The sequence below is a fragment of the Stenella coeruleoalba genome (genome assembly GCF_951394435.1).
Source record: "Stenella coeruleoalba genome assembly, chromosome: 4".
Lineage (NCBI taxonomy): Eukaryota > Metazoa > Chordata > Mammalia > Artiodactyla > Delphinidae > Stenella > Stenella coeruleoalba.
Genome location: NC_137149.1, coordinates 85343259 through 85356229, shown reverse-complemented (window position 1 = coordinate 85356229; position 12971 = coordinate 85343259). Strand labels below are relative to the sequence as shown.

Below are 12971 nucleotides of genomic sequence, written 5' to 3'. Positions count from 1 at the left end.
TTGAATGATTTCTTGATCAATTTCTACCTATAAATTATGTGATGGCAGACCCCCTATATTTTGTTATACCTGCAGTACTACAAATAGTATCAGTAAAGTAACACAGATATAGTTATATGTACATAAATATATATTAGAAAAAAATGAAAAATTAACTTCCCTTATAGCATTTACTACATTGTATCTCCATGACTATGTTGCTGTCTTCCCAAGTAAACTGAGTGACTTGAGAGCAGAAATATCTTTTAAATAACTTTTAACTATCTTTTAAGCATTTGATGAGAAATTAAAGCACAAACTTTAATGTGCAAACAATAAATTGAGGGAATATTATAAACAGTTTTCTGAAGCCCATGACTCAGATTCTTTCACCGGTTCTGATGGAGTCAAGGAGTCTATTATAGCAGTCCTCTAAATGATTCTGATTATGGTTGTCTGAGGACTACACGTTAAGAAATTAAGGTCAAATGGTATATAGTCCTTTTTGTATTGATCTTACTCTCTCTCTCTTTTTTAACACCAGAAATAACTCACAAGGATACAGAAGATATTTTAACTAAAGGTAAGCTTTTAAATTACTTTGTAAATGTGGTTTACCAAAATAAAAAGAGTAAATGTTCAAGTGATTTGTAGTCTTTGCCAAGGCAGTGTCTATTGAGATGGTATCTTTATTCTTAGTTCACTCATGTGGGTTGTTGTTGAGATAAGATATTGCTGATTCTGTTGGCCTATGAAGTAATGTTTAAGTTTTCCCCTCCTTTTAGAAGGAAGAAGTAGCAATGCCATTCCACCACTCTGTATCAAGTTTGGTCTCATTAAGGTTTTCTTGGCAGCTTTGGGAAGTTTTTCCTGCCCTGGTTCCATGGCAGCATTTCAGTAGACTTGCAAATTATGTTTAGTTGCATCATTTATATGCCTTCTCCTAACCACCAGAATAGCTTGCTTTGTTGTGGATTTAAGTTAATCATAAACTATAATAAAAAAATTACAAAAAGCAATATGAGTTTTATGTCTATAACATATTAGAAAAGTCACTGCTTTCCAATGTCCTTAGGTATACTCTCAGGCTAGGATAGCAGAAATATAGCCCTTAGAAAACAGCAGTTTACTTCTCTGGCTAATAAAAGGTAGTTAGAAATTAGTTCAATATATCTTGATAGCTGGCCTATCTCACATACTTAAGTGATGTTATAAGTTAATGCTTCTTCCTCTGTGGGTGTTTTTCAATTTCACTATATATTTAATTCATGCTTCTTTTTCATTAAAATGTGCTTATATAATTTACTAGAGAATCTGGTTGGAGAATGTAGCAAAGGAACCTATATTCCATGTATATTCTTACTGGAAGTCTAGTCCTCCTCTATCTGGGAGATCTGTTAGAAAAAATACCTTTGGATGGTGTCCTATTGAAGCAATGTCACTACTTCAGAGCTGGTCCAGCAATAGAAACTGTTGGTGGTGATTTACCTCTAATTTCTCAGTAATAGACTAAACAAGAGAAAATAAACCATGGGAGTGGGAGTTAAGAGGAGTTGAGTGATCCAGCCCACTCCAGTCCGTTTCAGCTTTGACCATTAGAGAGTCATGGGCTCTCTTAAAATATTTAAATAAACCTCATCTAGATACTTAGAAACCTTCAGTTACCCTCAAGAATATTCTGTGGACCTAAAGTAACTCTTTTTCCAGGGCACATTTGGTAAGATAGAGTCAGTTGCAGATGTGGACTGAACTGTCCACAATGAACTGAATTACCACTATAGAGTCTTCATGATGAGAGCAGTTTCCCTCCAACTTCATTGTGCACATGAATCACTTGTTAAAATACAGCTTCTAGTAAGTTCTGAGAACATAATACCCAGCTTGGTGACTAGTTAGTAATATGGTATTGTACACTTGAAAGTTGCTGAGAGTAGATCATAAGTATTCCCGTCACACTTACACACACACAAAAAAAAGAGAACTATGTGAGGTGTTAGATGTGTTAAATATCTTGAACTTGGCAATCATTCTACAATGTATATGTATATGTATATCAAATCATCGCACTGTATACTTTAAATATATATACATTGTATCAATATTTGTCAATTATTCCTTAATAAAGTTGGAGGAAAAAAATGCAGCTTTTGATTTGTTCCCTGATGTGAGTCTGAGAGTCAACATTTTTTTTTCTGTCATCGCTGTTCATCTTTACCGTGGGACAACTGACAAATAAAATTACAAGATATTTAAAGTGTACAATGTCATGATTTGATACATGTATACATTATGAAAAGATTCCCCTCATCCAGCTAATTAACACATTCATCACCTCACGTATTTATCACCTCCCTCCTTTTTTATTTTTTTAGCAAGAACTCAGCAAATTTGCTACTCTCAGCAAATTTCAATTATACAATACACTGTTGTCAACTATAGTCACTATGTTATACATTAGATTCTCAGACCTTATTCATCTTACAGCTGAAAGTTTATACCCTTTTACCAAACTCTCCCTATTCCTCCGACCCGCTGGCCACCACTTTCTACTGTTTCTAGGAGTTCAACTTTAATTTGCACATATAGGTCATACCATGCAGTATTTGTCTTTGTCTGGAAAATTCCCTTAGCACAATACCCTACAGTTACATCCATGTTGCTGCAAGTGACAGGATTTCCTTCTTTTTTAAGGCTGAATAACATTCCTGTGTGTGTGTGCATGCTTGTGTGCATGCTTATGTGCACATATATACCACTATTTCTTGATCCACTCATCTACTGACAGACACTTAGGTTGTTTCTACACAGAGCCAACATTTCTAACAAGTTCCTAGGGGAGGCCCGTGCTGCAGATCCACAGACCACACTTTGAGTAGCAAGGCTACTGAGAAGATGGAAATTTCCCAGGGAACCTGTGGCCTGAACTGGTGCCTCCAGTACTGACCTATCTTAACCCCCACTCATGAGGAATTCCAGAGAACTCTGAAGCTGCTCCAGAATTTGAAACCTCCATGCCAATTAAGTTCAGCAATGTTCTCTAAAATGCAGTCTATAGGCAACAGTCACATAAGTACTCTAAAAATATAACATATTGATCATGCTTTTGGAAAGCCTAGCATGTCGTGGGAAAGAATACATAAGAGACATAAAAGTCATAAATGATGGTGAAATTCTTAAAGCATCTGCCAAGTGTAAGAATCATGATCTTCTCAGCACATTAATTCCCTTTTCCCATTAGAATGTGGGGTCCGTCCAGACCTAATATCATTGTCTGCTGTGAGAATCATAGGAGGCACTAAAGCTAAGGAAGGAGACTGGCCATGGCAAGTCAGTTTACAGTGGGATAATCTTCACCACTGCGGAGGTGTCTTCATCAGTAAAGAGTGGATCCTGACAGCAGCTCACTGCTTCAAAAGGTAAGACCACAGTTAACTACCCATCTTGGCATACCTTAGTTGTCTCAATTAATAGTTACATCTGTGTTAGAGGGATCAATCAATCACACTTTATGCATAAAAAAACTGATCATTAGCGATATTAAATAACATGCCCTGAATAACACTGCCAATATGCGACACAGCCAAGATTCAAATCTAAATTCAACTGGTTCCAAAACCATGCTCTTATTCATTTGCTGAAAGAAAGGAAAGGAAGGGATGGAGGGAGGGAGGCTGACAGGGAAGAAAGAAGAGTATCTTTTACAATCTTCACTATAAAGACCCTGAGGCAAAAGAAGTTTAATATAAAAATTCATGTATTTTCTTGTTGTCAAATATTTTTTCTTTAGAATTTTTAACTAGCATTTACTCCTTTGCAAGCTACTGTACCTCATGAAAGTATCTCCTGGATATATAATTTCTATTTTCCGTATAACTCCACTATCTAAACTCCACAAAACCCTCAAATTATTTGGTTACATTTTGCTTTTATTCAACCTTAAAAGTATGTTGCATTAATCAACCTTCCAATTCATAGATCCTTATTTTCATCAGTTTGTACAAGACCTTTCTCTCCTTTTAATTTTTCTCCTGTCATACCTGTATTCCACTACTACTACCTTCCCTGCCCCCACAGGCCTCACACAAATATTTGACATGTCTTTAAATATGCAGTTACCTGCAAAACCTTTGGGGGGGGTGTGTGTGTGTCTTTAATTTATATAAGTGGCATTGTGTATAAGTCTCATATTTCCTTACTGTTTTTGCTCAATCCTGGGAATTTTAATCTGGTCCACCACTGCATCCACCATATCCCTTCATCCAGCTAGGTTGCTCCAACTTCCCACTGCCACAAAGAACAGCACATATACACTTTCTCTCATGCCTTCATATGTGCCTCTCTATAAACCTTCAAGAATTTCTCTGACATACATACCCAGAAGTATATATACAGTGTGCTAAATACACTACAATGCTTTCCAGAATTTTACATCTTCACATGTAATGCAAAAGAGTTCAAACTTCTCTCTCACCAACACAATACTATTCTTTTTCAATTTTTTGTCATTCTTATGAATATACATTAGATGCCCATTATTGTTATAATTTCCATTTCTCTGCTTATTAGTGAGTTTGAGTATCTTTTCATATGTCTACTGGCTGTTTGGGCTTCTCCCATGAAATGCCTATTAATATTTTTTGCTCATTGTATAATGGTTTCTCCCTCCATTTATTGCTGGTTTACAGACTTCTGTATATTCTACAAAAATTTTAGATATTAAACATTGCAAGTCTTTTCTCATTCATCTGATAAATATGTCTATGGTACAGTTAATTTTGTTTTCAGTTTTTTTATGTCTTTTAACTTTATTTTTTATTCTACATACTTTTTATTGAAGTATAGTTGATACACAGTATTATATACTATAGGTGTACAGTATAGTAATTCACAATTTTTAAAGGTTATACTCCATTTATTATAAAATGTTGGCTATATTCCCTGCATTGTACCATATCCTTGTAGCTTATTTATTTTATATATAATAGTTTGTACCTCTTAATCCCCTAGACCTATCTTGCCCCTACCCCCTCTCTCTCCCTCTAGTAACCATTAGTTTGTTCTCTATACATGATACACTTAATTTTGATCTCATGAAATTCATCCATTCTTAACTGTATGGTTTGTATTTTGGGAGTTTGGCTAAAAAGTCCCTATTCCTAGGTCAGCAAGATAATGCCTTATATTTTTTTTATATTAGTGCTCCCTCTCTCTTTCTCTCTCTCTCTCTCTCTCTCTTTCTCTGTATGAATACATACACACACACACACCCCAAAATCTTCAAGAAGCATCACACTTAGTACAGAAAAATCATTTGTCAATTAGTAAGACAAGGAGCCCCTTATCATCACTACTATTTAAATGGAACTTCTGGCTAAAGGAAAGGAAAAAAATAACAGTTGGAAGGAAAGAGTTAAAACTAAAGTGAACATTATTTCAGACTTCTTAGTTGCTTGAATGGAAGAATGTAGAAAAGGGAGAAATCAAAGAAAAGTTTTGTGTTATACTAGTGTTCATCAAAGTGTCAGTATATCCTTATTGGAATAATGGAACACCAGGACGTTCATCACCCCAAGATATGTTTTCTAAAATATTTCTGTTTCTTTAGACAAATGATCACTCATTGTACCAGTAAAGAATTAAAGAAATAGATCACAAAGAAATGTTGGTCGAATACTTCCTAGATTGGGGGTGGAGGGGACAAACACAAAAACCAAATATTTGAAATTCTCACAAGTTCTCTATTCAAATAACATGTTTTCATATTTTTAGCCGCTCTGATACTCTTCAATGGACTGTCACCTTTGGTATTTCCACAATATTTCCTAAAGAGAAAAGAAGAATAAGGACTATTTTAATGCATAACAATTATAACCCTGAAACTCATGAAAATGATATTGCACTTCTACAACTTGATAGAGAAGTCACCTTTACCAGAAATATCCGTACAGTGTGCCTCCCAGATGCTAGCCAGAATATTCTACCTGGTTCCCTTGCTTATGTAACAGGATGGGGCTCTCAAAGATACAGCGGTGAGTATCTCAGGAAAAAATAAAACAAAAACAACAGCAATATCTCCTGGTACTTGCTAGTACGCATTTTTTTTAAATTAAGGAACACCTGAAGGGTAGGTTCTATGGACAGAACCATGCTACAGTCTGGTCATCCTAAGATCTAACTAGAGTTCCTTCAGCAAATCAAAGCAATGTCCCTAGAAACTATACAGAATTCTCACACACAGTAATACGAAAATGTAAAAGCAAGTGATACAGAAACATGAGTTCTTCCATGACCCAGAGACTCTACAGACTTGAATGGCTCCCCTATAAAGAAAATTTTAAAAATTTATAAGAGGATTTAGATAGGTATTCTCTACGGGTTTTAAGGTATTCTGAAGTGAAAGAAATCCTGCCTTCAGAACAAGAAACTCTGTGTGTACATAAGTATTGTTCACACTTATTTATGAAGCAAATAAAATGAGAAAAAGAAATAAGGGTGACATGAAAGAGCAAATATAGCCAAGGGGAAAATGAGTATCAGCTAGGGAGTGGAAGGATAGCATTAACAATATCCATGGGTTTCTAACTATTTTGTAGATCATGTCTCCAAGAAACAAAACAAAGGCTGAATTGTCCTAGAAAATATTTCATTGTGTTTTCATGGCCCAAAGTAATCTGGTGTAGTAAATAAAATCTGTGCCAATCACAAAAACGGCAGTGCCATATTGAAGGAATATCAATATAAAATAAATTCATTCTTTAGTCGTGAAACAAGATTTGTTTCTCTTTTGTTACTATATTAAAGGTTAGTTAATATTTAATTTTCTAATTCTAAGTTAGTCAGTGGATATTTCAAAATCTACTAGTCAATTTTAAGTAAGCAGATTTTTCCCCCTCTTAAGGTCTAAGGGGCACTGTATCACAAACCTAAAGCAAAAAAAGAAAAAAACCAATCTATGTAAAGGGGTAATCCATCTCTACTATGGAAATCTTTGCTGAGAAAAAACTACTAGTACATTTTCAATAGCCTTCTTTGCTGAATAAGAGATAATGTTTGGAGTACAATTATTCCTTCCTATATTCACCATAGAATCATTAAGTTATCTACCCTGAAGTCCATTTTCATTCTGCTTTTATACTTAACAGGCAGCCAAGTTCCAGATCTACAACAAGCACGGGTCAAGATAATAAGTAATAATGTATGTAATAAACCATCTAGTTATAATGGAGCCATCCTGCCTGGAATGCTATGTGCTGGACTACGTGAAGGTGGAGTAGATGCATGCCAGGTAAGTTCAAGACAATGTTATCCACGTCATCAGCCAAGTTTATAAGCACTTACTAGCATGTCTTATTGTGATAGACAGAGAGGTATCATTATAATATACAGCCCTGATCCTCTAAAAATGTATGGTCTAGATTTTACAGATTCTTATATGAAGTTGATCTATCATGAAACACTGATTCTGAGAAGCCAAGTTGCGAAGTGGTTAACTATCAAGCTCAAGAACGAGACAGACCCGGGTTTGAATTCCTTAACCTCTATTACCAATCCTTTCATCTATAAAATCGGGATAAGAATAGTATCTAACTTTTTAGGTACCACTAAAGATTAGATGGAGATTAAATATGTCAGGCACGCACTAAGCAAGAAAGCTCAGCTATCTCAACTATTTCTACTGTTGTCAACCTAGACCATGATCACTGACATCAATAACTTTCACCTCAACCTTCTACTATGAAGACTTAAATAAATCACTCATCTAAGAGTTGTAGATAATTGATTTTAAAAATATAAATAACACCTGAATATCAGCACCTTGAAGATAAAAAATTTATACAAAGAGCTTAGTTACCTGAGTCACCATAGCTCCCATAATTGTTAAATAGCACTAATGAAGGAAAAAAAAAAAACTATTTAGATCTACTTTGTAATTTTCAACCAAATATAAAAACACTAACAATAAATATGAATTCTTACTCCAATGTAATAAGATTTTTTTTTGGAAGGTATGTTGCTATTTATTTATTTATTTTTAATAGATCTTTACTGTAGCATAATTGCTTCACAATACTGTGTTAGTTTCTGTTGCATAACAAAGAGAGAGAATCAGCCATATGCATACACGTGTCCCCATATCCCTTCCCTCTTGAGCCTCCCTCCCATCTTCCCTATCCCACCCTTCTAGGTCATCGCAAAGCACAGAGCCGGTCTCCCTGTGCTATGCTGCTGCTTCCTACCAGCCAACTATTTTACATCTGGTAGTGTACATATGTCGATGTTACTCTCACTTCGGCCCAGCTTCGCCCTCCCACCCCATGTCATCAAGTCCATTCTCTTTGCCTCTTTATTCCTGCCCTGCAACTAGGTTCACCAGTACTTTTTTTTTTTTTAGATTCCATATATATGCATTAGCATACAGTATTTGTTTTTCTCTTAGAATAAGATTTTAATCCTCAATTTTTAATTAAACTATCTAAACAACTGATGTGGTTATATTTTTTAATAGATTTTATTCCTATGTCTAAAACCCAACCCCATACAGTAACAGCAACAACTACTTAGTATCCAAAATTACATTTTTGGAATTAAGAAAAATCAATCTGTTTTTTTTTTTTTTTTTGGTACGCGGGCCTCTCACTGTTGTGGCCTCTCCTGTTGCGCAGCACAGCCTCCGGATGCGCAGGCTCAGCAGCCATGGCTCACAGGCCCAGCCGCTCCGTGGCATGTGGGATCTTCCCAGACCAGGGCACGAACCCGTGTCCCCTGCATTGGCAGGCGAACTCTCAACCACTGTGCCACCAGGGAAGCCCCAATCTGTTTTCTTGATGAATCTGCTACTGCTTTCCTGACTGAATCATAAGCAGAAAAATGAGGTTTATTCTTTCCTTAAACATTGCTGACTTTTATATTTAGTGCTTACATTCTTGAAAAAGAGGATAACTAGTAGTTCTTACATAGTTTTGGGAAAGACCCCAATCCATTTCCCCAAAATGAAACATTTTTCTTGACTACAAGCTGTGTGGGGGTGGAGGGGAATTGTTTATCAATTTTCAAGACACTGTTAATTACCCACTGGTTTTTATTCACTTTAAGTGGAGATGTCTTGATGGTAGGGAATGCTTCTTGTTCCCCTTCCCATTTTCTTCTTTTCTATTGCTAGCCCTGTAACAACAAATTCTCAACTTTCATAGTAGTTTTACAAAGAATTCACCAATCAAGTAAGCAACAAAACTTTACACGATAATTTCAGATCTACTAAGAGCATTAATTAGAACTGACTTAAGGATATACATGAGATATGAAAGGGTGTTTTTTCATGCTTTACTCATGATACACTTTACCTTCTGCATATACAGATTCTGCTCTTCCTCCAAGCTCAGTTCAGGCCATAACTCACCAAGAAACTTTCCTGTGTGTTCCACTCTGGGTCTCACTGATTTTCAGCTGAAATACTATATATAATACATAGAGTTTATGCCTCAAAAAAATAGCACTTTACATAAGAGCTTATGAGATCCTGTTTGTTTTTGTTCATTTATTTTTTTTAATTGCATTATTTACTTTTTATGTGCCAGACTCTGTGCTTACACAGTATCACCTGAACTCAGCAAGTCTATGGTCTAGAAGAGAGACCACAGGCTCAGATATCTGCCCAATCAGGCAGTGAAGCTGCCCAGATATAGGAAAATTTACATGTCCCACTTAGTTTAATATTTGCTTGCCCACTCTTGGTAAGACATTATGCAAAGAAATCTCTTACTATAGAAGAAGTGGAAGAAAAACACAATGATGGGAGAGTGCTGAGAACTGGTAAACTGGAGCACATGTGCAACATCTAAAGGAGGCAGATGCCAATCACCTCCATGCAGTGCTTGCTATCAAGCTGGTAATTCAGACACTAACCCTTCTCCCCATCTAAACCAGTAATTAAGTAGGCATGGAAGAACTAGCTACTATTAAGAGCAGTCAAATGAACAGCAAACTATTCTAGAAGCATACTTGGTAATAACAGCTGAGTTTTATTAGTACTATTTACCAGGCTATACTCAGATTGCTACGCATGTTAAACTCATTTAAACACATTAAAATATTATTTACAGATGAGGAAGCTGAGGTACAAAGGGCTATTAAGTAGCTTACTGAAAATCATATAGCTAGTAAGTAGAGGATTCAAACCTATGCTAACTCCAGAACCCACAGACTTAACCCATTATACAGCATGTAAGATATCCTAATTTTTCTCCCCAAATAGATTATTACATGCACAGATATTTAGTTGGTTGGCTTATTATTATAATTTGCTGGTAAATATTTCATACGGAGTGTTTTACTCATTGCCATATAAATTTCTATTATTCACCAAAAGAATACTTTTTGATACACTGTATATCAAACACCATGCATTGTGCTATGAATAGGAAGATAAGTGAGATTTCTAAAAACTTATTCATTCAACAGACATTTTCTTAGCATTTCCTTTGGGCTAGAGGCTTAGCATATAGCAGTGTCCAGAATATGTATGCCCCCTTCCCTTATGGACCTTACAGTAAAGCCTGAAAAACAGACACTGAACAAGTATCATAAATGCAATGAGAGTTGCAGAAATGTGCAGCTGCTACAACTAGGGGAGCTAATCCAGTGGGAGTAAGTTCAAACAGGCACACAAATGTGCACGTACAAAATAATGAAGCAGCAGTGAAAGTACCCACAGGATGTGGGAATGCAGGCAGTGAAAAACTAATCTAGCCCAAAGCTGGAAGCGGTGACAGTGGGGAGGAAAGGTGCAGGTGAGGGATGGCACCCTGAAGGAGGTGAGCCTGGAATGAGTAGCACACTGGTGGAGTCTGGAAAATATGCTTCTCATCTTCTTACAGTTGCTGAAGGAGCAACACGTGTACTTGGAAGATTTTGTTAATTTTTGCGTGACTTGGTATTTAGTATTTCAACAGGAAATGTCAGACTAACTTTACTGTTATACTGGATGTGACTTCTACTGCCATAGAAGTAAACTCAATACTTTGGCATTGTTTTCACACTTAAATAATCAATCTTTCTGTTTCCTTCAGGGGGACTCTGGTGGCCCACTAGTACAAGAAGACGCACGGCAGCTCTGGTTCCTCGTGGGGATAGTAAGCTGGGGGTATCAGTGTGCTCTGCCAGATAAGCCAGGGGTGTATACTCTAGTGACAGCCTACCGTGAATGGATCCACGAACAAGCTGGGATCTAGTGCAATAAATAACATCTCTGTTGCAGAGTCTGAATGCAGTTGTGCCTGTCTAAAATTCTAAAACTTTTCAGCTGCAAAAAGAAACAAAGTGCTCTATTTTAACATTCTGTTACATAAATACTAAAGATTAAATACTATTTAACTTTTAGCTGTTACTATGGGTTTTATATTTTCTCAAGAAAATTATATGAATGTTGCATAGTAATGTGCCGGGGGAACACTGTAAACTAGTTATAGAGGTAACAATTATACTATACTTGTGATAACATAAATGCTAGTAGTGAGAGAAACAGATACCCTGAGAGTGGAAACTAAAGGAAACTGGGAAGAGTTGGTTTGCAAAAAAAACCCAAAAAGTTAAATAGCTTAATTTCAATAAAATTATCTTAATGAAGAAACTTTTCTCTCTCTCCTTCTTTCTCTTTCTCTTTCTCCCTCTCTCCTGCCCTCCCTCCCTTAAACACACACACACACACACACACACACACACACACATGCACACACACACCAAAAGAACACAAATAAAATTTAACATTTAATGGCACAGCAATTTATACAGTCTGAATTATGATTGTTACTGAATTTTTACGGGATTCTAGCAGAGTTAAAGTTTGCTTATGCATGATCATCTATGTGTCAGAACTTCCTCATTCTAAAAGCTAACTTATGACACCTGGGTATCAGAACAACTACATGCATTGTGATGAAAACGTCTTGTATTTCCTCATGTAAAATTGTGAAGAGACCTACACTGAAATCACTTACTTTACAGAAGTTGAAAATTTAACCAACTCTGTGAAATGTACAAATAAATCATTGGTATACCTTACTTCAAATCAACTATTTTAAAATCATTTCTCTGCCTAAATATTTACGGAAGTTATGACTTACGAAGGACAATCCAAAACAATTTATTTAACTGGTTCTCAAACAATAGAACGGCCAACTAGATTCTGAAGGCTTGGCACTTTCTGCTGCCTTATAATCAAGCTCTGTAACTAAAGCAAGCGTCCAGCTTGAAACTCCCTGGTTGCACCCTGTGAGGACAATATTAAACTGGCCATTCACAGTAAGCCTCAGGGGAGTGTGTTTGTGTATGGGTGTGTTGGTGTGTTTGTATGTGTGTGCATGTGCCTTCACATAATCATAAACATACTAGTTTATTTCTACACATTGAAAGCTATATAAAGGAACGTACTTATTTAGCAGAAAATAGAGCAAATTCAATTATTTATTGAAAATAAAATAGTAAATATTCATAGTTTTATGAAAAGATATTTGAACACCAGAAGAACACCTGTTTTAAGAGATTTTTTTTAATGTTCTGATGAGATCTGTCTTCTTGATAGCTAAGTAACTCCATGAAAGCAATTTTGAATATTGGAAGGCGTGGTGATTCATAAATCTTTTCAGTTCTTAAAAAAATCATTCTGGAAACTCTGGAAGAAACATTGTAGAACCTTAATTCAGTGCCAGGAAGAGTTATTAATACGAGGGAGAATCCTTTTCATCATAGAGAAAACACACAGATGAACCAATTTTTTTAAATGGCAAACAAAGTGAATATTTGATGTTGAAACTAAATACTCCTGAGTTTAAAATAGTCAACAGAGCTAATAAAAAGGGAATTATTCAAGAAAGTTTAGAGCAAGCAATTGACTGTTTCACTCCTGGGAAGTCTTAATTACAGAGTGTAGATCATTCATTTGGCAAATTTATTGAGCCCTATATATTTCAGGCTCTCTACTATACTACTCTCTACTA

At 35.9% G+C, this 12971-nt stretch overlaps 1 protein-coding gene across 1 annotated transcript in view; it reads left to right on the top strand.

Moving 5' to 3' along the window:
* LOC307186058 (transmembrane protease serine 11D-like) overlaps window positions 1–11563 on the top strand; it is a gene marked incomplete at its 5' end in the record, with an annotated part of 47597 nt that extends 36034 nt beyond the window's left edge. The window contains 5 exons of the mRNA XM_079920724.1: window positions 524–562; window positions 3218–3395; window positions 5749–6012; window positions 7126–7264; window positions 11046–11563. Coding sequence (XP_079776850.1) covers window positions 524–562; window positions 3218–3395; window positions 5749–6012; window positions 7126–7264; window positions 11046–11207 — 782 coding nt within the window. The 3' untranslated portion in view covers window positions 11208–11563. The remainder of the gene's footprint in view (window positions 1–523; window positions 563–3217; window positions 3396–5748; window positions 6013–7125; window positions 7265–11045) is intronic.
* Between the last annotated feature and the right edge of the window lie 1408 nt (window positions 11564–12971).